At 43.6% G+C, this 23,310-nt stretch overlaps 1 protein-coding gene across 5 annotated transcripts in view; it reads right to left on the bottom strand.

The window, feature by feature from the left end:
* RAPGEF5 (Rap guanine nucleotide exchange factor 5) overlaps window positions 1–23,310 on the bottom strand; it is a 309,698-nt gene that overhangs the window by 222,764 nt on the left and 63,624 nt on the right. For 2 of the 5 annotated variants that reach the window (XM_047833977.1, XM_047834021.1), the window contains exon 1: window positions 3,925–4,282. The exons of the other annotated variants lie outside the window; for them this stretch is intronic. In XM_047833977.1, the coding sequence (XP_047689933.1) occupies window positions 3,925–4,155 (231 nt within the window). In that variant the 5' untranslated portion in view covers window positions 4,156–4,282. Of the gene's footprint in view, window positions 1–3,924; window positions 4,283–23,310 lie in introns of those variants that run through there. 5 annotated transcript variants of the gene reach the window in all.

The following is a 23,310-nucleotide window of genomic DNA, read 5'->3' on the forward strand; positions in this document are numbered from 1 at the left end:
GAAGTGATAGATTCAGATCATCACCCTTTTGTAATCTCTAATGAAATGGATCTAGGCTACAACCATCTATGGATGCTAAGATCATTAGGTGAAAGGGAAGTTGACTCTACCTGAACCCACTAATCAACCTTAACATCTCAGAGAGAGAGAGATTCAGACATCATGTGTCTTGTGATTATAATGCAACAGATTTTACAAAGCACCACCTACGAAGGATGCTTCCTTTGAATCTAAATGTAATCAGGCCTCTACATCCAACTACCATATTACAGGAGACATGGGGAGGAGAGAAACAAGCTAAATGACACCAGTGAGAAATTGGCCCAGAAAACAGATCATTCTACCAGATCTATGCTCTTTCTCTCCATCAAATCAAAAAGAAGGGAAGGGGGACTATTATAAAATAAAATAGATTTAAAAACCTAACAACCTAATGTAATGTGTGGACCGTGTTTAGTTCCTGAGTCCAACAAATCATAAGTAAAAATACATCTTTCAGAATATGTGACTATGGGAATATTAGGAAATCACTGTTAATATATTTAGGTGAGAAAAAGGCATAAAAGTCTTTGGGTTTGTTTGTTTGTTTGTTTGGTCATTGTTTCAAGAAAAAAGAAGTCCTTATCAGAAATGTATACTGACACATTTATAAGTAAGATAACAGGATGTTTAGGATTTAGCTTAAAAATACACCATCCCTAGGGGTGCCTGGGTGGCTCAGTCAGTTAAAGGTCTGACTCTTGATTTCAGGTTAGGTCAGGATCTCACAGCTCATGAGTTCAAGGCCCACATCAGGCTCCGCACTGACAGCACAGAGCCTGCTTAGGATTCTCTCTCTCCCTCTCTTTCTGCCCTTCTCCCCCCAAAATAAATAAATAAACTTAATAATAAAATAAAATGGGCTAGCCCCCATGAGAAAACTGGGGAAGAGAAATAAATGAAACAAGACTGACAAAATGTTAATAACTGTTGAAGGCTGGGTATTTATCATACTATTTCTCATAATCTCCATAACACAATTTTTAAAAATGACTAAAGGGTTTTGGTGAGAATTCAAGCTGTGCCTTATTTTACTACTGATTTTAGGAGGTAGGTAGGGTCCTCCCACAAAGGAAAATTTAGACATTCTCCACTTAGCAGAGTCTTAATCAGTTGGTATTCAATATGATCAGAAATGACTGAACCAAGGAACACAGGAGTTCTGCAATATTAACCAAAGGTCAGCATAATTTTTCCCAGTAAGAGAGAGCCTACCAGGCACCTGGGTTGGGCAACACAACCTACAAAGAGCTTACTTGATGACAGTTGATGTCAGATTGTCCAGATTTGTGAGGGCCCACGGCAGCACGGACACGTACCACAGGTATTCCTAAATCAAATCTTGGTCAATACAGAAATTGCAAACTTTCTTACCAACTTGTGTAATACCTAGAACTGCCCTTTTTAAAATCCAGTGGTAATGAATTTGTGTTAATTTGTGCCTACAATCACTCAGCAGTAATCTGGAGGTACAGGCCATAGAATATAAAATTTTAAGTCCACCAAAGGATCTAAGCCATGATTTGTTCCATTAGCATCACTGCTTTAATTAAAGAGCTAACCAGATGACCCCAGATGCTCACAAGTCACTAACTGGTTTGGTACATATCTCCTCTGTTTTTCTCTTTCCTACATATACTTTCTGTTATGGACTGAATGTCTGTGTTCCTTCAAAATTCATATGTTGAAGCCGTACTCCCTACTGCGATCGTATTTAGAGGTAGAGCCTTTGGGAGGTATTCAGAAGTAGACTAGGTCATGTGGGTGGAGCTTCCATGATGGAATTAGTAGACTTATAAGAAAAGGAGGAGAGAGACAGATCTCTCCTTCCATCCATGTACACAGAGGAATGGCCATGTGAGGGCACAGCAAGAAAGCAAGCCAGGAAGAGAGCTCTCACCGGAAACCAAATCTGCTGGCACCTTGATCTGGGACTATACAGCCTCCAGAACGGTGAGAAAATAAATTTCTGTTGTTTAAGCCACCCAGTCTATGGGATTTTGTTACAGCAGCCTGAACAGACTGATGCAGGTATGTAGTTCACCTGCTTTTTTTTCTTTCAAATTCCGTCTTATCTCTTTGTTAGGGAAGGTTCCAAAATCACAAAGGTGGCTCCAAAGCCAAAGGAAGGGGAAATAGTTGAAAAGTATGGGTTTTGAACATGGGAAAATTTGACAATCTTTCCCCAGTAAGAAACTAGCCATGCACTTAGGAAATGTGTTTGGAATATCCAAAAGCAATACAGGATTGGGATCAAAGAAGGGTTAATGAAGTATATATTATTGGAAATAACCACATTCAGAATAATTACGAAGAGTAAATATATATGTTGGCAAGGCATACAACATCATCCCAGGCAACAAGAAACACAAGGCCTTATGCAGATGAACACACAGATCTATTTATACAGGAACCTTCAGCAATTCCCGTCACAGATTGCCTGGCTGCCCTCATGTCTTCAGTATTCTGTGCCATGAAAAAGTATCTGTCAAGGATAATAGGAACACGATTTGACCTACTTTTTCCTAGATTCCCGCAAAGTCTATAACTCTGGTTCTTGCATTTATTCAGCTACCACGTCTCTGGGACACATTTCCTTGCTTTCTTTGCAGACAATCCCGTATGTCCCACGTTAAGGTCACTTGTGGGCAATTCCTCGACTCCACTAGTCATGGACTTTAAGATGTCCTACATCCAGCTGGTCCTCTGAATATCCTACTGAGGTAGATCACATACAGATATCCCCTACACTAGAAGGAAAATGCTTTAGAAACGAGGAACACAACCTGGACAGGCTGGAGACCTACACCAATTCAGATCCTTCCTTGCCAAAGAAGCCACACCAAAACAAAATGTTTCTCCCCAACTCTCACGTTTCCACAAACCTGTCTCTGCAAGAGCTAAAAGTCTTCCAGTAAGGTCTCCTTTTAAAGCAGACAACCAAGATTCAGTTTATTACAGCACCACCACCCTCCTTCCCAAACTACACTGTTGCAGCTTCTCGGTAAAGCCTCCTTAACAGCGACAAATCTTAAAGAACTGAGTAGAACCTACCAAAGTTGCCCTAAAGCCCTGGTGGGCAGGGAAACCTCAGTAAGTCAGACCCTTGGCCTGAGGCCCCATCAGGGCCTCCTGAGTGGCTTGTGAAAGATCCCAGGAGAAAATCATCAGGCTGTCCTGCTTTTCTTAACTAACAAAACATGCCCGACCCGTTCAGGCCATTAAATGCACTTAGATGCACAACCAGGGACACTCCTTCACCAGGAAATCATATCTGAACACACCATCAGGAAGTCAATATTTAAGATTCTGAGGGGCGTGCACCCCTCTGCTCAAGGGGGCGTCACCAAATACTAAGTGCTGGAGTCTCCAGAACCCCGGAGATGGAAGCTCGCCCCAGGAACTTCCAACTCGTGTGCCTCCACCTCGCCGGTGGCGGTGGCTGCGGCCATTGTCCCGATGCCCAGAGCTTGCCACGGGGCGTCCCGGACATGCTCACACGTCTCACACCTCCAGCAAACTGGGCTCCCATTTGTGGGGCCTGAGGCTTGCTGTCGGGACAGGGCTGGCCGACAGTTGGGTACGGGACACCTGCAGCTTCCCCTCAGGGGAGACGCCAACCGCCCTTCTTCCGGCGATGCCCACGGTCCGCCGCTCGGAATCCAGGTGCCCCTGGGTTAAGTCAGGTGCAACTAGGGGAAGGGGAAGCCGTCGCTCGCCGGGGGTCACCCCACGACCCCGTCGTCCCCGGACCCTGCACGAGGGCGCCCCTTCCGCCACCTCCCCAACTTCCAGATGTCCCCTCTGCGGCCCGGGAGGGTGGGCGCGGGCTCCACGTGCGCGCCGCCCGTGCCCACTGGGGCCCGGCCGGTCCGGGCCACTCACCCGGGCCCCGGCGGCGCTCCGCTTCCTCCGCAGCGTGAGCCCGCTCCGCAGCAGTGCCGGCAGGTCCCTCAGCCGCGGCCGTGGCGGCGCCGGCGGCTGCTCGCGCTCCTGCTCGCGGGCGCTGGGGCTGCGGCGCAGGGCGCCGTCCGCCGCCACCGCCGCCGCCGCCGCGGCCAGGGCCGGGCTCTCGCACGGCGGCTGCATCTTGACGGAGCCCACGGCCATCCTCATGCCCTGACGGCGGCTGTGGCGCCGGCAGCTCGTCTCCCCCGCGCTCGCCTCCGCGCGCCTTCCGCGCCTTCGCCAGGCAGCGAGAGGGCGCGACTGCGGATCGGGCGCGGGGCGCGCTGCCAGCCGCTGCCCATTGGCGCGCGCCGCGGCCCCCGGCAGGCTCGGCCCCGCGCACCTCCCCCTCCCCGCCCAGGTGCGCCGGGCCCCGCCCCGTCCCGCCCCCCTCACCCCTCCCTTCCCCCCCCCCCCACCCCGCCCCGCGCCGCTCATCTCCGCCCGCGGCCCCTGGCCCCCCTCAGCCACTCCCCGAACCCTAGAGGAAGAGGGTGGGACACCTTGGGCACCCGCTCATCCACAGGTGCGGATTCCCAGAACCCTCCACCGAACCCACTCTACTGCCCATCCCACCCCACCCCCCAATTCCCTTTAGGCTGAAAGGTCCCCCTTCACTGCCTTTTACCTAGCAGCCAGGGTTGATTTGGACTTCGGCCATGTGAACTGGGAAGTATGGGACACTCCTCCCTCCTCCAGCCCCTCCTTGCTTTTTTCACAGCCTAGACCCAAATCATAATCGCCATTCCTCCAAACAGTTTTTGCTAAAGAACTTCAAAATAGGCTCTATATTCTGCGACAAGTTAAACACCATTGCCTCCACACTGTCCTCTCTTGGGCACATTCATCACTGAAGAATAAAGGAGAAAACTTTTGTTGGCCATGATAGGTGTTTAGCAAACAGATGCAAGTCTGGTGACCTGAAGGTGAATCTCAGTTAACATGTTGGAACCTGACCTTCCCTGAAAGCCTGATGCATGTGATGAGTGTGCTTGGTAAACTGCATAGGCCTACCATGGTGTGAATCACTGTTTACATCATTCCAGGAGCTAGGAATAGTAGAGCATCTGGAATGAAACTATTCCAGCAAGGCCTTAAAATCCAGATGGCTGTGAATCCTCACATCCCCACTGAGTCTATCTTCAACGAGGGCCAGCTAGGGCTTTTACTCCTGAAAAGGAGGACGCTGGGGTCCCCCATCTTTGCCCAAGACTTTAAGAATTGAATAAGTTTATTCATGTTAAAAAAAAAAATTGACAAATAAGGTCAGGGCTCTTAGTTGGTTTACCACTGTACCCTCAGCCCCTCACATGGTAGATGCCTGGCAAATGTATAGGGAAACACGGCCACGTAGAAAAAAAAAGAATAACCTGTGATCTCTGCCCACGAGGAACTTATGATTTTGCCCAGGAATAGAAAAACATAGAAAAACAAAGATATTGCCTTGTACTCTTAGTAATTGCCAAGTGAGTGTGGATAATGAGCATTCCAGACCACAGAAGCAAGAAATGTTTCTGGGTTGGGACGGGCAAAGAAAAGTCAATGAAGGGAGTTTCAGCTGTGCCATAATGCCGCGTGTAGAAGATTCAATCATGCAGAAAGGAGGGTGAGGATCCTTCAGGGAAGGAGGAAAAACATGAGAAAAACACCAAGGTCGAATGACACAGAACCTATTGGTCACTGAATATGTCATACTAGTGAGAGAGAGAGAGATAGTGTAATGGAGAAGCAGGAAAAAATATCAGAATGGATACTGGTCAGACACTGCAGAAAGGCTTAAGGTGCTGTCACCTTAGGTTGTGTGTGTCTACTGGAAAGATCTCTGCAATAAACTATAGATTCCATTTCAATTTCCAAATACCTATCACATATACTTATTCCAGGCGGAAGTCCCCCTTGTATTATCATATAAAACAGTACCAGTTTATATAATGTTTAAATATGTCAGTTCCATTTGGTGATCATTGTCTTGAGCCCCAGAATACCACCCCATACTCCAAATTTCCTCCTGAAACACCAGCTAAAGTTCCACTAGACCTTTAGTCCCGGCCCAGTAGAGGTCCTCCAGGAGACTTTTGGTCAACAGAACTCTGTGATGGCTTATGTCAGACCACCCCTAGTAATACATTTTGAATCACACCATAAATCTACTCTGCTCCAAAATAGAACACATGTGTTCTGTATCCCAGTTTCTTGGTCTTCACATTCTTTTACATAGCTTCTCAATGTAAGACCAAGGAGTTTAGACTTTATCCCATGATTCTATGGCATTGATCAAGAGTGTAAAACTCAATATCCAGAAGGGCCTTTGGAAAGTTGGCTTGGGGTAAGGTGATAAATGTCAATTGCCATACAGCCATAGTATAGGCAGACAATAGTTTAATTTAAATTAATATATATTTAGTTAGCCACATATGGCTCTGGGCTACTCTATTGGAAAGCAAGTTTCCAGAATTCCATGTTTCCCTTTACATATTCCTTAATTTTTTTTTTAATATCTCCATTTCAGTGAGGCCTTCCATGACCATGTGATTTAAAATTATAGCCCTTCCCATTCACTCTTCTGTCTCCTTCTAACCCTCCACAGAGCTTACTGCCATCCAAGATTTTATGTATTTTACTTATTCATTTTGTCTAGTCAATTTTACAAAATGTCAATTTTACAAGGGTCTGGACTTTTTTTCCCTTTTGTTCAGTGTCTAGAGCATGCTAGTTGAAGAATTGAATTTGTTCACATATGAGAACCCAGTTTTTCAAAAGGAGCTTAATCTGGATTTTTACAGAAAATCTTCCAATTTTGCAATATTGGAAGTTTGTTATTTATTATGTTTCTAATGTTTATTTTTGAGAGAGAGAGAGAGAGAGAGAGAGAGAGAGAGAGAGAAAGCGCACCCATGTGAGTTGGGGAGGGGCAGAGAGACAGAGACAGGGGACAGAGTATCCGAAGCAGGCTTAGCACTGACAACAGCGAGCCTGATGCAGGGCTCAAACTCACAAACCATGAGATCATGACCTGAGCCGAAGTCAGACACTTAACCAGCTGTGTCATCTAGATGCCCCTGGACGTTTTTTCAAAAACATGTAAATCCTACATGCCGACATCATCCAGGTCAAACGGAGCTGCTCAGGTACCAAAGCTAATTTTTACTTAGGAGAATGACAATCATCAAAGCTAAAGTTTATGGAAATATCTATGTAAGAAAACAAGTTTTATTGGCTATTTGCAGGGAGGGGAAATGGGAGACCAGGAAGAGACACTTAACTAGCTACAAAGAGATGAGGGTCTGAATTAGTGGGGCCGGTAGACACAGGGGGAGGTTAGATGTCAGACATTGCAAAGAAAGATCCTCAGGCCTAACATATGTTAGGAGGAGTAGAAAAGTACTTCAGGTGGTGTTACAGATAGTATTCTACAAAGATGACCAACTCAGGACCTCATATCCCCCAAGATCTTTTCTGCAATATGATCTTTCCACTTCCCCATGACAAGACAGGGTTTATCACCCCATCCCCTTTATCCCAGCCTAACCCTGTGACTACTTTGGCCAATAGAGTACAGCAGAGGTAACAGTGCCAGTTCTGTAAGCAGCCCTTAATGGGCCTGGAATGCTCACTCTTGGGGTGCTCCCACTCAGAACCCAGCTCCTTGCCGTGAGAAGCCCAAGCCACCTGGAGAGACCGTGCGGAGGTGGTCTGGCAGCCAAGGTCCCATCCAACAACCTGCATCAGTAGCTGGCCATTTGGAAGCCATTTCGGACACCAGTCAAGCGGAGCCTTCAGGCCATCTTTATAGAAGCCAGCATCTGCCTGCAACCACAGGTATGTAAGAAGAGAAAGCAAGAACTACCCAGGCTGAGCCCAATCAACCCACCGAACTATGGGAGACAATAATAAATTGTTTGAAGCCACTAAGTTGAGAGGTATTTGCGACACATTAGATGACCAGACACATGGTTCCGAAAAACATGAAGAACATACTATTCCCTTGTGAATACAAAGGAAGGAAATTTACATTCACATTTGTAGATGTGAAGAAACTTGAAATTTCTCACAAGTGATCAGAGTTGGCTACACGGGGAAAGGAAAGAAGGGAGATTTTTCACGTATAAGTTTTTATGGTTTTTGTTTTTTAAAAACATGTGACTGTACACCTATTTAAAACAAATCTTTTAAGTGGCTCTGGATTTAGAAAAGTCAGGGAAGTGGGAGGAGCTGGTTTTGAGGATTTCGTTTATCACGGCCGTTTAAGTGACTAAACTAGGAGGCACCCGAGTGAAAATCTGGCCAGCAGGCAGAGGGTGAGCTCAAGAGAGAGGCGGGAAAGATAGATAAGCCAGTGTCAGTGTACTAACAAATCTGATAGTAAAGAGCGAAGCTAACCCAAGGTGCTCAGGGCACAGAGGAGGAGCAGAGACAGTTTTCCCCTTCCTAAGCTGGGCCCTTGGAGAACACGCAGCAGATGACTTTCCATTTCCAGTTGCATGAAATTTGGAGTAATGATTCTTGTGGCTTTTTCTTCTTTAATGTTTGTGGTCCCATATGATTACCAGGAATACCAAGGACAGTGTCTATTGCCTGAGCTTTCTCTTGTGCTCCTCCACACCCTGTGCACCTGCTTGTCTCCTCACAAATGTACAAAAGGCATGTCATGCTAATAAGTCTCCTAACACCATTGCTATTAGGACTTTGATGAGTCTTCCTTGGAGTTCATCCCTTCCCAGCATCTCCTGTGTTTAATTTTTCCTCCGTTTAAGATATTTTGCATTGCTTACCAGCTCTCAAAAATTAGAAAACCTAAATACAATTTTGTCTCCCTGTGGAGGCCTGCCAACACTTTACTATGTAATGATCAAAATGGGTTGAACCTGACCTTCCCAAAGGCCAAGGTTGAGCAGTGGGAGCTCCGAAGCCAGGTCTTGCACAAGTAACCCAGTACTGCCCGTACTGCCTCTACTGAGAAGTCCGGATATAACTGTTAGTGTGCTTGATACTAACACTATTTTTATGTTTTCTTAAGGAATGAATATGCAATTGGGAGAAATATAGCAAAATTATGAAACCTGTTTCAAAACTAAAAATATTAAGCCTTACTTTATTTTAGTTTTCAAGAATCATAAATAGAACTATATGCTGTCAGACTGTTCATGACAAACCTGTGTGATGCTGTGCTATTATTTTTGTAGTGCATTGCACACAAGTATTTCCCTTGTGAATTAGACATTTTTCCTTACAGTATTTGCATTGGTGGCTCTAGCCAGAGACTGGCTCATAAAGATGGGTGCCATTATAAGTTCTTCTTCCGTTTATTATACTCATAATCTTGAAACAAAATCTATTTATGTCCTTTCATATGCCACTTACTATTATCATCTTGGAAATTTCTTTCTGTAAAGTCAGGTGTGCAAGTTTACCAGGACTTTTGGTACTTTGGACACTTTTGAAAAAAAAAATTATTTGTGATCAAATGCTCAAGAAGACAGAGGAAGAGGCCAGTAAGAGACCTAACTTGACCAGTAGACAGCTAGAAAGGCACACCAGTCTTGTCCCAGCATCCCTGCTCTGCTTACGGAAGCCTTACACAGATCAAACAAAACCTCCTCCTAGAAGCCTTTTCTGCTCTTCCCATTTGGAATTAATCCTTCCTCACTCAGTTAACTGTAAGGGCTTACCTACAACTATGAGTCTACTTTTACCACCTCTCCTATAACAGTCTGTCTGAATATCTGTCTTATATTTGAATTAAATGTTTACATAGAAGACCTATGTGAGGTTACAAAGTCCTTGAGGGCAGAAGGGACCCATCTTTGCATTCTCCTCTAATGTCTACAGCAGTGCCTAGCACATAGTAGATGCTAAGTTAATGAATGCACACATGAGTGACTGCTGGATGAACAAGTGAATAAACAAAATCATGATTAGCTAAACACTGCCATCCTAAGTAGAAGAAAGCAAGACAGAGGTCTTAGCAGATGCAGAGGTCGCAGGAAAATACATTATCCCAAGGGTGAGGGGAGGCTATAAATGGACTCCAGATGGTGGCATGTTCAGATCAGCAGAGAAGGAAGATGATTTTAGCATCAGTATGTGAAGTGCTTCAGAATAGGGAGATGCGGAAAGCTGGGCAGCTGGCAAAGCAGGTTACAGGATCCCAGGCATGAAGTATTAAAATGATAATCCATAAAATTGAGTTGATGGAAACTTTGGTGTTTTCCTTATGCTATTTGCATGGGTGCATTCTGCGCACAGTGTCTGTGCTAATTAAATGAGCTGATGTTTTTAAGCTGTTTGCACACTTTAAAGTTCTGCGTAGAAAACACTGCCTTTCTGTGGGGGTAGAAGAGGAGGGACAGATGAAATGACGTGTTGGAGAAAGCAGAGCCCGGACTAGGATGACAGAAGGGAGCCAGAAAGGAAACTGTGTGTCGAAGACCGTGCCCAACCACAAGACAAAGACTGTTGAGAATATGTTGCTTCCTGCTTGTGAATATTAAGCATTTGTAGCATTGATCCAAGCCAACTACAGAATAAGCCATAAGAAAATCTGCTTTAGAGGTTTCTGGCGACATTGTATAAGCTCAAATTGGCTTCTAAAGATATAGATGTGGGGGCGCCTGGGTGGCTCAGTCGGTTAAGCCTCTGACTTTGGCTCAGGTCATGATCTTGTGGTTTACGGGTTCAAGTCCTGTGTTGGGTCTGTGCTGACATCTCAGAACCTGGAGCCTGCTTCAGATTCTGTGTCTCCCTCTCTCTCTGCCCCTCCCCCCTCACGCTCTGTCTCTCTCCTTCAAAGATAAATAAACATCCAAAAAAAAATTAAAGATATAGATGTGGGGCTAAAAACTAGGAAGAGCTAGGGTTTCCTGCAGGAGCAAAAATGTCTCCAAAGTTCTTAAACACAAAGAAGGTCCTTAGCTTGAAGATGATAACAGCACTCAAGGGACAGTAAGGTAGCTGTTTTCAAATATTTTGAGTATGCAGAAGAGAAATTGGGTTCATTCTATACATAGCTAAGACCAAAGAGGGAAAGAAGTTTCTTCTTATAATAAAGTCTCTTCTGTCCATTTAAAGTCCTTTCGGACATGAAATATTCCTTATCTTTGCAAAATGGGAAGGTGAGACCAGACTTCACGGGATTTCGTTTCATCAGATAATTAGACTCAATGACCTGTAATGTTCCTTCCAACCCAAAGACTCAGTTATTTCACTGGCTGGTGTGCATACTGAAGCAGTTGTAGGGCAGCAATTCTCCAAGTGTGGTCTGGAGACCTCTGGGCCCCCACAAGACCCTTTTGGGGATTCCACAAGGTTGAAACTATTATCTTAATACTTCTAAAATGTTATTTGCCCTTTTTGTTGTTATTCTACATGAGTATACGTTGGTATTTTCCAGAGCCTACAGACATGATGTTGCAACCAACAGAATGCAGGAGCAGATATGAGAATCTAGCCACTTCTATTAAGCGAGACGTTAAAGAAATTAACAAACATGTAAACAAGTGCCACTCTTCTCACTAAATTTTGTTTGCTCTGAAAAGTTATTTTTCATCAAGCCCATCATAATATATAATCAGTTTATTATTAAATGAATTAATATTTTAAAATTTGGCTGTTTTGGGGCACCTGGCTGGCTCAGTGGGTTAAGCGTCTGACTCTTGACTTCAGCTCAGGTCATGGTCTCAGGTTCCTGAGCTTGAGCTCTGATAGCACAGAGCCTGCTTAGGATTCTGTCTTCCTCCCTCTCTCTCTGCCCCCGCTCCTCCACTGGCACTCTCTCTTTCTCAACATGGATAAATTAAAAAAAAAAAAAAAAAAAAAAAATATATATATATATATATATATATATATATATTTAAAATGTTGCTGCTTTGAGATTTAGTATAGTAAGTATCCATAGATATAACCCATATAAACAAAAGCTCTTAGGGTCCTCAATAATTTAAGAGTGCAAAGGGATCCTAAAACCAAAAAACCTGAGGACTGCTATTATGGTGCATGGTCAGACAAGGATTTATCTTTAATATTAGGAAAGGAGGAAGATGTGAACAGCTTTCTGCTTTGCCCACTGCCCAAGTACGTTGATTGAGTTAATAACACTTTTATCCTGACACAGAGAGTGATTCCCTCAAAGGCAGCTATGGTAGGGACCTGGATGCTGAAATGGGGAGACGCATGCTTTGGAATCAGATGTGCCTGAATCTAAACCCAGATTTTTCTATCCTCTAGTTATGTGGCCTTAAATTACTTGGCCTCTTTTCAGTATCTATGTTTCGTGCTGTGTAATACTTATAACACCAGGTTGTTGGAAAGATTAGACAAGATACATAAAGAATCTAACACAAGGTAGTGCCTCTTAAATTGTAGCTCTCCATGTGGCTGGAGGTGCGATCCCCACAGAACTCCAGGGAGACTGCATGATGTGATGAACAAACAATGGTCTAATTAGGATTTTCCCTAACATTCCCCCCATATTTCCTCTCTTGGCAAACTCTAAAGCTTTAGATTGGTTATTCCTGAAGCAACTTCTTTACTGCCAGCCATCAAAATATAACTTCCTCATCCTTTATATTCTGAATACAGGTGTCGGATAGTAGAATAAACATTGAACATGGACTTTAAAACCCAGGTCAGGGGCGCCTGGGTGGCGCAGTCAGCTAAGCGTCCGACTTCAGCCAGGTCACGATCTCTCGGTCCGTGAGTTCGAGCCCCGCGTCGGTCTCTGGGCTGATGGCTCAGAGCCTGGAGCCTGTTTCCGATTCTGTGTCTCCCTCTCTCTCTGCCCCTCCCCCGTTCATGCTCTGTCTCTCTCTGTCCCAAAAATAAATAAACGTTGAAAAAAAATGAAAAAAAAATTAAAAATAAATAAATAAATAAATAAATAAATAAAACCCAGGTCATGTCCCACATTGATTGATTGATCAATTGATTAGCTCTGTGATCACTGATTGGTTGATTAGCTCTGTGAACTTAGCCAAGCACTTCACCTCTTTGAGCCTGTTTCCTCATCTATAAAAAAGGGATAATAAAACCAATTATGATGTATATAATAGTTACAACCAATCTGTGGGGTGGTTATAAAGGCTAAAGTAAAGAATGCTTTTAAAAACATCTTGTAAATTGTCTGCTGTCATTAATAAATCTCATCTATTCTGTGTTCAAAATTGGTCTAGCCTAAAAAATTCCACGATGAATATTTAATTCAAATCATCTACACACACACACATACATTTGTTGGATATTAACATGAAATTTACACTTATTTTTACAAGCACACAAATGTTGTGAATGTGTTCTGGGCAACCCCCCAAAATTTGTTTTTCTATTCTAAAGCTTTATGTCAAACCCAGATAAAGAGGCAAATCAATCTTTACTTTTAAATAAACCTACTTAAAACAGGTAATATTGATAAGAGAAACAAAAAAGTAATTCCTAAAAAATTAAAATGTGATGCTCCTCTGATTCTCTCCCTATGACCTGATCCCTTGGGAGGGAAAGGACAGCTTTGAGACACTGAAGAGTTAATAATTCGTAACTGCTATTAGTGGACCTGCTGGCTAAATCCTAACAGGTGCTGTTTTATGTCTATTGATTTAGAAGTAGGGAAAGCTGTTAGTCATAAAGTTTCTGTTTACTCCTGGTGAAATGTCAGGGCTGAGAGAATCCGACTCAATTTTCCAGTCCATTCAAGACCAGCCAGTTTTGGTCACAGTCTACTAGAGTATCTGCATATTTGTTACCCTTGACTCCTCTTTGGCTGTGAAATTCCTAAGGACTGATGTCAGTCCTTCTGACTATCAGGTAAATTCCCCATGCCTTATTGTAGTGCTCTGTGCATGGTGGACATCGTGTGGAACTGTGATTTTATAATTCCAGATTAAAACTGATAATGTCTCACTTTTCAAATAGGTAGATTTGAAACATTCTTTTAGATACCATTCACAATGATAGCAAAATTTCGTATTTATTTATGCAGGACACTCAGAGGGGCAATAAGCCTTAATGTTTGTGGAGTTTTCATAATTATTCCCAAGATATGTGAACAAGGTGATTTTTAGATCTCTATTTATGATGTAGACATTAGAAGAGCCCATGAAATTAAGAGTCCATGAAATCATAGGAAAGATTTGGAAGCATTGGGTGTTCTATCTTCATAACTCACTTATCAACTTTCCTTTTGGTTTCTAATTCAGGAGTCCTAGACGAGCGCCGGGGTAGTATGGTGGTCTCTGGGGAGAGGCTGGCTGGATTCAAATCCTCCCACTGCCTTTACCAGTCCCAAGAAGTTCCACGGGCCACACCTTTGGCCTCAGTTTCCTCATTTGTAAAATGGAGGACCTGCCTCCTAAGACCCGTGTGGAGAACAAGCAAATTATTTTGTGTACATAGATTGGTGCTGGCACAGTCAGGAGGACAGATGTGTCAGAGATTATCCTTAGTGTTCTTTTCGATCAGGGGTCTATAGGCTTTAGAACAGCAGGGAACCTCCTGAAATTATATGAAAAATGTCGTGCACTTTTCTGATGAAAGAGACATAGGCTTCATCAGATTTTCAAAGTAGGTCATCTAGTAACGGCATCTCTAAAGCCTTTGGCATTTGGATTAGAGTCTGACTTCTGAAACGTGAGCATGTATAGAGAGCAAAAACAGAGATGTAAACTGCCCGTTTACACAAGAGGCATCAACTACGATTGAAAGGCTTGCTCCTTCTCTTAGTGAGCACCTAATTAGGACAGATTGGTGCCCCTCCACCCCTAAAACCTATAAACCTGAAAACAAACAAAGGTTCACACACCATGGGGGCCTGTGTGACGTAGACCAACAGCTCCTGGCACAGAGATGTTTTGAAGGGATTGGAGGCGGTTTGGAAAGGGGCAAAACAAATGGAAATCCATCACATCTGTTTATGCTCGACTCCTAAAAATACCCTGCAGACGTGACAATCATCACAGGATCAGATAGGAAGAGGTAAATGCTAGAGGAGAAAATGCCGGGAGAAGGCATTTGCAGGAGACAACTTTACTTTCTGTTCTGGTTTTGCATTTGTCTTCCTGAGGCAGCACAGATCCTCCATGAAAAGAAAAAGACAGATGGGATGACAGAATTTTGTGGCTGTGTTTTCTGGAGCATTTACTGGAGAATTTACGACTCCTCATAGTTACCATTGGATGTGTATTTAGGATAATTTTCTGCCATGACAACAGGTAATCCTCATAAAATTTCAATCTCTAACGAGAGGGCAGACATGTTGCTTTCCTACCTTTTCTGCCTTTCAGTTTGCATATTAATAACCTTGAATAACTCGTTGTTCTAAATAATTGAAGCTGCCTTGCTTGAAATCTCCTTTATTATTGTTAGTTAAAAAATGATGAATTCATTCTTCTCTCTGGAAAATTTCGACAACTTCCTGGAAAGGGTCTTACTGCTTCAAGATCACATTTTTGGTTCATATTAGATATCTCTGGAATCAAACTAGAGATGATGCTGGTTTTGCCTTAAGAAACATATCATCCCTTAAAAAAAAAAAAAAGAAACATATCAACCCTTGATGTTCTTTTCTTTTCTTTTTTTTTTCTGGTTTAATCACAGACCATGTCCAGGCATCAGACAATCAATGTTTGTAGACTACCAATCCTGTGCTCAGCACCATGTCAGCTACATATGTGGATGGCAGCATCCATTCCCTTAAGGGGCTCAGCAACTAACTGGGAGAATGAAAACAGTCACATGTGAAGAAAGAGGAAACTATTCAATAGCCACTAAGCCCCACTGTATTCTGCTGTAGAGATGGAAAGATGAATCAGAAAGGGTTCATGCCCTCTGTAGCAGTGGTATTCTTATTAGGATCTGTTTTGGGGGTAAAGGTTTATATGATTTCTAGAAATTCAAAGAAGGACGTGAATGAGAGTTGGCATAGTTAAGACATCATTGCCCCCTTCCCCACTCGTGCTCTGTCTGTCTCTCAAAAATAAATAAACATTGAAAAAAAATTTTTTTTAAAGTGGGGGTGGGCACTTGGGTGACTCAGTTGGTTGAGCGTCTGATTTTGGCTCAGGTCATGATCTCGTGGTTTGTGGGTTCAAGTCCCACATGGGGCTCTGTGCTGACAGCTTAGACCCTAGAGCCTGCTTCAGATTCTGTGTCTCCCTCACTCTCTGCTCCTCCACCACTCATGCTCTCTCTCTCTCTCTCTCTCTCTCTCTCTCTCTCTCCCCCTCCCTCTTTCTCTCTCTCTCAGAAATAAATAGACATTAAAAATTTTTTTTAAAAACAGGCATCATTGCTAAGGTATACTGTGAAGGATGAGAAGGATGATAAGGGTGGGAAGCAAAGGGAAGGAAAAAAAAACAGGCAGGGGCACCTGGGTGGCTCAGTCAGTTGGGCATCCAACTCTTGATTTTGGCTCAGGTCATAATCTCATGGTTGGGGATGGAGCCCCACGTTGGGCTCTGTGCTGAGCATGGAGCCTGCTTAGGATTCTCTCTCTCTCTCTCTCTCTCTCTCTCTCTCTCTCTCTCTCCCTGCCCCCCCACCCTGCTTACACACACACACTATCTCTCAAAATAAATCAAACCTAAAAAAAAACAACAACCCAGGCAAACAGAAATGATGAACATTGCATGATGCACAATGCCAGGGGTTATCATTTAGGTAATAATCAATGTGAACAATGCCCTTGGGTCCAAAAGTGTACATGCTGTACAACCATACCCATCGGCCCTGGAAATGATCATGGGTTGCTTGTGGTAAGTGGAAAAAGCAAAACATGTTGAGTGGTGAAACACGCAAGTATGCTGGGATGTGTGCGGCAGCAGATTGCAGAGAGCAGCAGAAGTCAGGCAGAGGACATTGGATGGTGCACTGTAAGCCATAGGGAGGATGGCAGGTTTCTGAGTTGGGGAGGGACCTGGTGGGAGCATGTTCAGGGATGGTTAGCCAAGAAATAGGAGGCAGAGTGGCCTGGAATATGGAGAATTAGCATCATGGAGGCCAGCTTGGAGGTATCATAGTGACACTGGGTGAGGTGATGACTCACAATCTAAGCATGAAGAGAGAGGAAAAGAGCAGTTGGACATATCAAAACAAAACCTAATAGAATGATGATATGGGAATGGGAGATGAGAGAGAGAAGATTCGGGGAAAGAGGACACCTGCTTTTGATGAGCTGTCCAAAGCAGTTTTGGTGCCCAGTGCCCTTCTCTAGAATAAGATAATGCCAACTCTTCAGTCTAATAAATTGCCTTCCCATTACAAAAGCAAAACAAGAAACAAGAATATTTTTATCTTCTAGGAAGCACATTCTGGGAAGCCAAACAAGGGATTTTGTGTGTCATAGTTCATTGCTAACTCTGTTTGCATCAGGGCCAACCTAATACCCCAACAGGTTGCTAGGAGAAATTATCTTACAGAACATGTTTAAACTAAAGACAGGATTAAGGCTCTCATCATTTTACAGAATGACCTACTTCAAAGGAAGTCCATTTAAATGCAATGGGTGGATTTACACAAGTTAGTAGGTTTACTCAGAGCCTATTTGGAATCTTCTCTTTATTTAATACTTTCATCAGATCATAGGGGAGGCTTTTCTAGATAATTAGATGGAAAATAATAGAGTACCACACACTTTTGTAATTTCCTTTTTACTGGTAAATGTGCAGAAGGTAAATAAGTTGTCTGAGATGCGTGGAGTGAGTCAGCCACAGCCTTTTAAAACTGTGGTTCTGGCCTAGAGTCCTGTGCTGATGACCACGTAACACTGACTGCTGCTTCAACACTGAGATGGTAGAGCCCTGAATGTTTCATGGAAATTCCTTAAGCCAGAAATGTTTCTCAGTATTCATCACTAACACAAAAAACTCACAAAAGATCCAACAATGACAAAACCCAGCTCTATGACAAAACATAGAAGCAAAGTAGCAAAGATGAGTGATCTCACTGGCAAAACACCTGAGAAGCATAGTCAGGTGAGGCTTTGCTAATACACTCATCAACAGCCTTATCTCAGAGCCATCCTTAGTCCAAAACTATGGGGTTGGGTGCAAATCGTTTGCAGGAGGTTAAGGGAGCCCAGAATGCTGCAAGTTACCTAACGTGGAGTTTCCTTAGCATTGTCCCGAGTAGTTGCTCAGGAGACCTAAACCTTCTGACATACCTTCCATCAACCCATAAGTAAAAGAGAAACAACCTTAGGGTTGGTGGTTTATCAGAAGCTTTACTGTTCACCAAGGGTAGCTTGCCTTGTTCCTAAGAAGTGTGCTTCTGTCACAGTCTCTTGAACTCGTATTCAGAATCAACCTACCCACCCGCTATGGATGAACCAAACTGCACGGCAGTTATCGAGACCATCCATATTGAAATACGTGGCTTAGCTATAAGACGATCTATTAAAATGTTACAACGCTGATGCAAACATACCTACCAAACATACAGATATGATGCAAGAGTGCAAGCTAATAAAAGCCAATAAGCATCGAAAGGATTGGGCTTTTGTGTTTATGGAAGAAAAAAACTCAGGGTGGTTGACTTGAGGCAAAGACATGTACACTGCAAAGGCAGGACTGGAGAGCACCCCTCCCTGCAAGGGGAGGCTCCAAGAGTTCACCAGTGGGTAGACTACCTATCCTGGGAAGAACCCAATGCAGTGTGTCAGCTCATTAAATTAGAAACTGCAGCAGCAGCAGCTTTAAATATGGAGGTTTCATACGCACACACAGGTAGCCAGAAAGCAGGCTGTCTTGCGTTCTACTAAACTAAATCACACTCTGAATCACACCCTGAAATAAGACTTCTAGGGCATGGAATTTACTTGGGAGATTCACTCCCCAGTGAATAATGGAGTAAAAGAATGGAGAACTTCAACAGCGATAGGAAGGGAGCCAATAAAAGGTGCGTTATCAGGAAAGATTAAGGGAACTTAATCCTGCTGGAGAACTCTGGCAGCCAACGTAGAGTTGTTGGAGTTATCCCATTTAAGGATGAGGGAGCTGGGGTATTTATACTCCCATTCCCATCTGTCATCAGGCATCAATTCTCTGGCATTGCTAGTGTCCGCTGAGCACTGATAGAGAAGATTTCGGGCACCAAAATAAATCCTCCACACAGAGATGTGGTGCAGGCACTTTAAAGTCTGGCTGGTGTGTGTCACAGGGACAAAGCCTGAGGGAACATAGGTGGGGGATGGACAGGATCCGCCACAGAGGTCTTCCTCAGAAAATCCCCCACATATTAGGCCAGGAGACAGAGTTTTTAGGCAAATATGCTCTTTTCCCCCAAAGTACATTTTTTTTTTCCTCCACCTACTTCAAACAGATGCCCATCTCCCATTTTCTGAAGTTGCGTGGCTGAAAAGAGGCAAAGATCCAAAGGAGCAAGCATGTATTAGTTTGTTAAGGCCACCATAACAAAGTGTCACAGACTGGATGGCTAACACTACAGAAATCTATTTTCTCACAGATCTGGAGGCTAGAAGTCCAAGAACAAGGTGTCAGCAGGCTTCTCCTGAGGCCTCTCTCCTTGGCTTATAGATGGCTGTTTTCTCCCTGTGTCTTCAGAGGATCCTTTCTCTGTGCCAGTGCATCCCCAGTATCCCTTTGCATGTCCAAATTTCCTCTTTTTATAAGGACACCAGCCAGATTGGATCAGGTCCCACCCATTGGATCTCATTTAGTCTTAAGTATCTCTTCAAAGCCCCAATCTCCAGACACAATCACACTCTGAAGTCCTGGGGGCTAGGGCTTTGTGTATGAATTTGGGGGAAGGAAAGCCAGAACAGAGAGTAATTAACACATTCATCCTTTAGATTGGTGCATATTTCTGTTAAGATAGAAAATAGCGTTAACTAGGTTCAAGCAAACTATCAGAGTTAACAAAAGTGTAGGTGGGACTTCAAGTTTTGTCTTAGGTTGGAAGACACCTTTTACAAGTTCCTCTAGATCTTAACCCACCATGTTAGGACCACTTGCAATGGTACCCCTAATGTTTAGTAAATACTTGTTTTCAATCCTACGTACAATTTGTGAAACTTATGCGACAACCGTGGGACCCGACCTCTATTAGGGGTCTCTATTCAGCAGGTGCTGTCCTAAGCAGTCTACACCTCTTAAATGATTCTTGTAGGGTAGGTACTGACTGCCATCTCAAAAATGAGAAAATAAGCTTAAAGAGGCAAAGTCACTGTATTTTTAGTTCTTTATTAAAGCAACTGAACCAATCTCCTAGCTAATAGAATACAAAGACAATCTTCATCTGTACTGCAAATTTTATATTACTTCCGTGAATATTTGAAAGGCTAACTTTTAAGCACTGAGCTCAGGCTTGGGGGAAGGTGAGAAGGTAGGATAATTAGTAAGACCTTGAACTTGTCCCAAGAGGTTGACTGCGCTAGAGAAACATGGGAGACAATGTGCTAGGCAAGAGGGAGATAGAACACAACCCAGTGAAGGTACAAAGCCTCATGAGGACTCAGGCCAAGAGGACATCAGTCCTGGCCAAGAGGACACAAGAAAACTTACGGGTGCAGTTGAAATTGTGCTGAATAACTTGCAGTACGGAGCACTGAATTGGGCAGGGTCACCTACTCTTTCTCCACTCTTCCACAGCATGAGCTCAGAAAGTTGAACAGAGGACGAGAGCTCAGAGTCCAGGAGCACTTCCACGCAGAAGGCTGCTACTGGGGAGCAAGCATGTTCAGTCAACACACTGTGCTGTGGGAGCCCGTGTAGCAGGGGTGCAGGATGGCAGCACGCGGGGTCAGCATGAGCTGCAGGGGTCTGCTGTCGGCATGCAGGCTGCCGTTATAAAATTAAGTACCAACGTTTTAAGAGTGGGAGACTTTTTTTTTTTAATTTTAATGTTTATTTATTTTTGAGAGACAGAGAGAGAGACAGAGCATGAGCAGGGGAGGGGTAGAGAGAGGGAGACACAGAATCCGAAGCGGGCTCCAGGCTCCGAGCTGTCAGCACAGAGCCCTACGTAGGGCTCGAACTCATGAACCGTGAGATCATGACCTGAGCCCAAGTTGGACGCTTAACCGACTGAGCCACCCAGGTCCCCCTAAAAGCGGGAGACTTCTTGATTGTACTTCAGCTTCCTGGCTGCCCTGGACAAATCAAATGGACCTGACCACCCTAGCCTGCACACCTGCCTGACTCTCTTTCCCCAGGTCGTGCTCTCTCCATTTATTCACAACCCTGTCCCTCCTTGCCATCCTGTACCAGGTCACCTCATTTCTCTCAGTTGCCTGCCTGGTCCTTGTGGCAGCTGGGCAGTCACTTGACTGAGAATCATGGTGATTAAGAAGACTAAAACAGGGGCGCCTGGGTGGCGCAGTCAGTTAAGCGTCCGACTTCAGCCAGGTCACGATCTCACGGTCCGTGAGTTCGAGCCCCGTGTCAGGCTCTGGGCTGATGGCTCAGAGCCTGGAGCCTGTTTCCGATTCTGTGTCTCCCTCTCTCTCTGCCCCTCCCCCGTTCATGCTCTGTCTCTCTCTGTCCCAAAAAAATAAATAAACGTTGAAAAAAAAAATTAAAAAAAAAAAAAAAAAAAGAAGACTAAAACAGTTCACAGGATCTGTGTTTGGATCTTGGCTCTACAGCTTTACCAGCATTTTACTAGTGTGTGAGTCTCCTCTCTATACTGCAGTTTCCTTACCGCTACATTGCTATAACAGTATACTCAAATCTACAGCAACCACTTACTACGCCTAGTTTGCTTAGCACAGCACCTGACCCATAGAAAGCTCTCAATAGAGGTCAGCTCTTATTATTGTTACTGTTGTTCCAGGGTTTTGTCAGTGTGTAAATTTGTCTTTGGAAAATTAGCTCCGTAGAGAAAAATGGTCATGTCGGGGGCATATGTAAACGATTATTTTTGCATTGTTCTCAAAGCAGTTCTGCAACCTCCACTCAGCCTGGCCAGTTTTTGAACGTGTGTCACTGTTCACAAAAGGCACCAGGAAAATAGTCTAGAAAAATGCTTCAATGACCAAGGAATCAGTGACATCTTTTTAGTAGATCAGGTATAAATATTTTTCTTAAAAAAATCAATCTCTATTGTAATAAGGATTTATGACATACCCACATTAAATCGAAACAAACAAAACCCTATTCTAAAAGATTAGGTTGTAGACCTCAAAATGACCTTTCACAGTAAGACTTTAGACAAGATTAACACAGGATCACAGGAAAGAAGTATTAACACTTCTACTATTTACATACATGAAATGTATATATATTCATAATCATTCCTCAGCTAACAATAACCTGAGTTTACATTCCTTGAATAGACAAGGACTGATTACATGAAAATGGGAGGAGGGTGATAAGGTGTCAGTTCCCAGATTAACCCACAAGGCATTTCCGGTTTGCTCTGAGTAAAGCCTGCATGAGATGATGGAGACTGGTCTCCCCTGAGAAGTTGCATGACCACAAAGTGGTACCCGGGATGGTACCTCCTCTATTCCTTTCCCTGTAATGCAGAGGCTGAAAATAGGGACCAGACCACCCAGTCCCAAATTCTACCCATGAGCAAGTCACTGAATTTATTGAACCTCAGTTTCTCATCTGAGGGAAGCATTCAATTAATGCCTCTTACATGGGGTTGTCGTAAGCATAACATATATGCAAAGGATATGTGCATGTGACATAGGCAAGCACTTAATAATGTTAGCCTATTGTTAATTAAAAGTCAGTCTATCACCCCTTTAAACAAAATGTCAGGAATGTTCATGTTCACCAAAGTGGAAGACATTCTGGGTCTATTTCTCTCTTGAGTTCACAGTTACCTTTGTGCCTGGAAAGGAGAAGACACGCTTGTTTTTCCTCCTATAGGGAAATGCAGATTTGTGAAGGTGAAGAGGTTACATAGGTTACTGGCTTGGTGGGTCCAATGCAGGAAAAACAGTAAAAAAGAGGACAGAGTTACAGAGCTGAGACAGTGACAGTGATGGCTGTTCTGGGCAGAAAGAGAAAACAGAGGACACCCAACGACCAGGTTGGTCTTCCCCTTCGTTCCAACACAACACTGAAAACGTAACAGTAGTTGTTACTGGGCATCCAAGCCTCCATGTGGAGTGAGTTACAATGAATATTTTTTGTATTGTTTTGAATTGTTGAGCTAACATTTATTTATAGGGAAGTATGCAGTCAGACTAACCTTTCTGTATCTCATCCAACAGTACACTTTCCAATCAGGTACAGTTAACCATGCTAAGGGCAATTTCCCATGACTTAGAGAAAAATTAACATGACGTTCTTCCTTCCTAAACAACTTTCAATATTTCAATATTCTAGATTTATATCAGACATGAGAATAATAGGCCCATGGAGACTT

The sequence above is a fragment of the Prionailurus viverrinus genome, chromosome A2 (assembly GCF_022837055.1).
Source record: "Prionailurus viverrinus isolate Anna chromosome A2, UM_Priviv_1.0, whole genome shotgun sequence".
Classification (NCBI taxonomy): domain Eukaryota; kingdom Metazoa; phylum Chordata; class Mammalia; order Carnivora; family Felidae; genus Prionailurus; species Prionailurus viverrinus.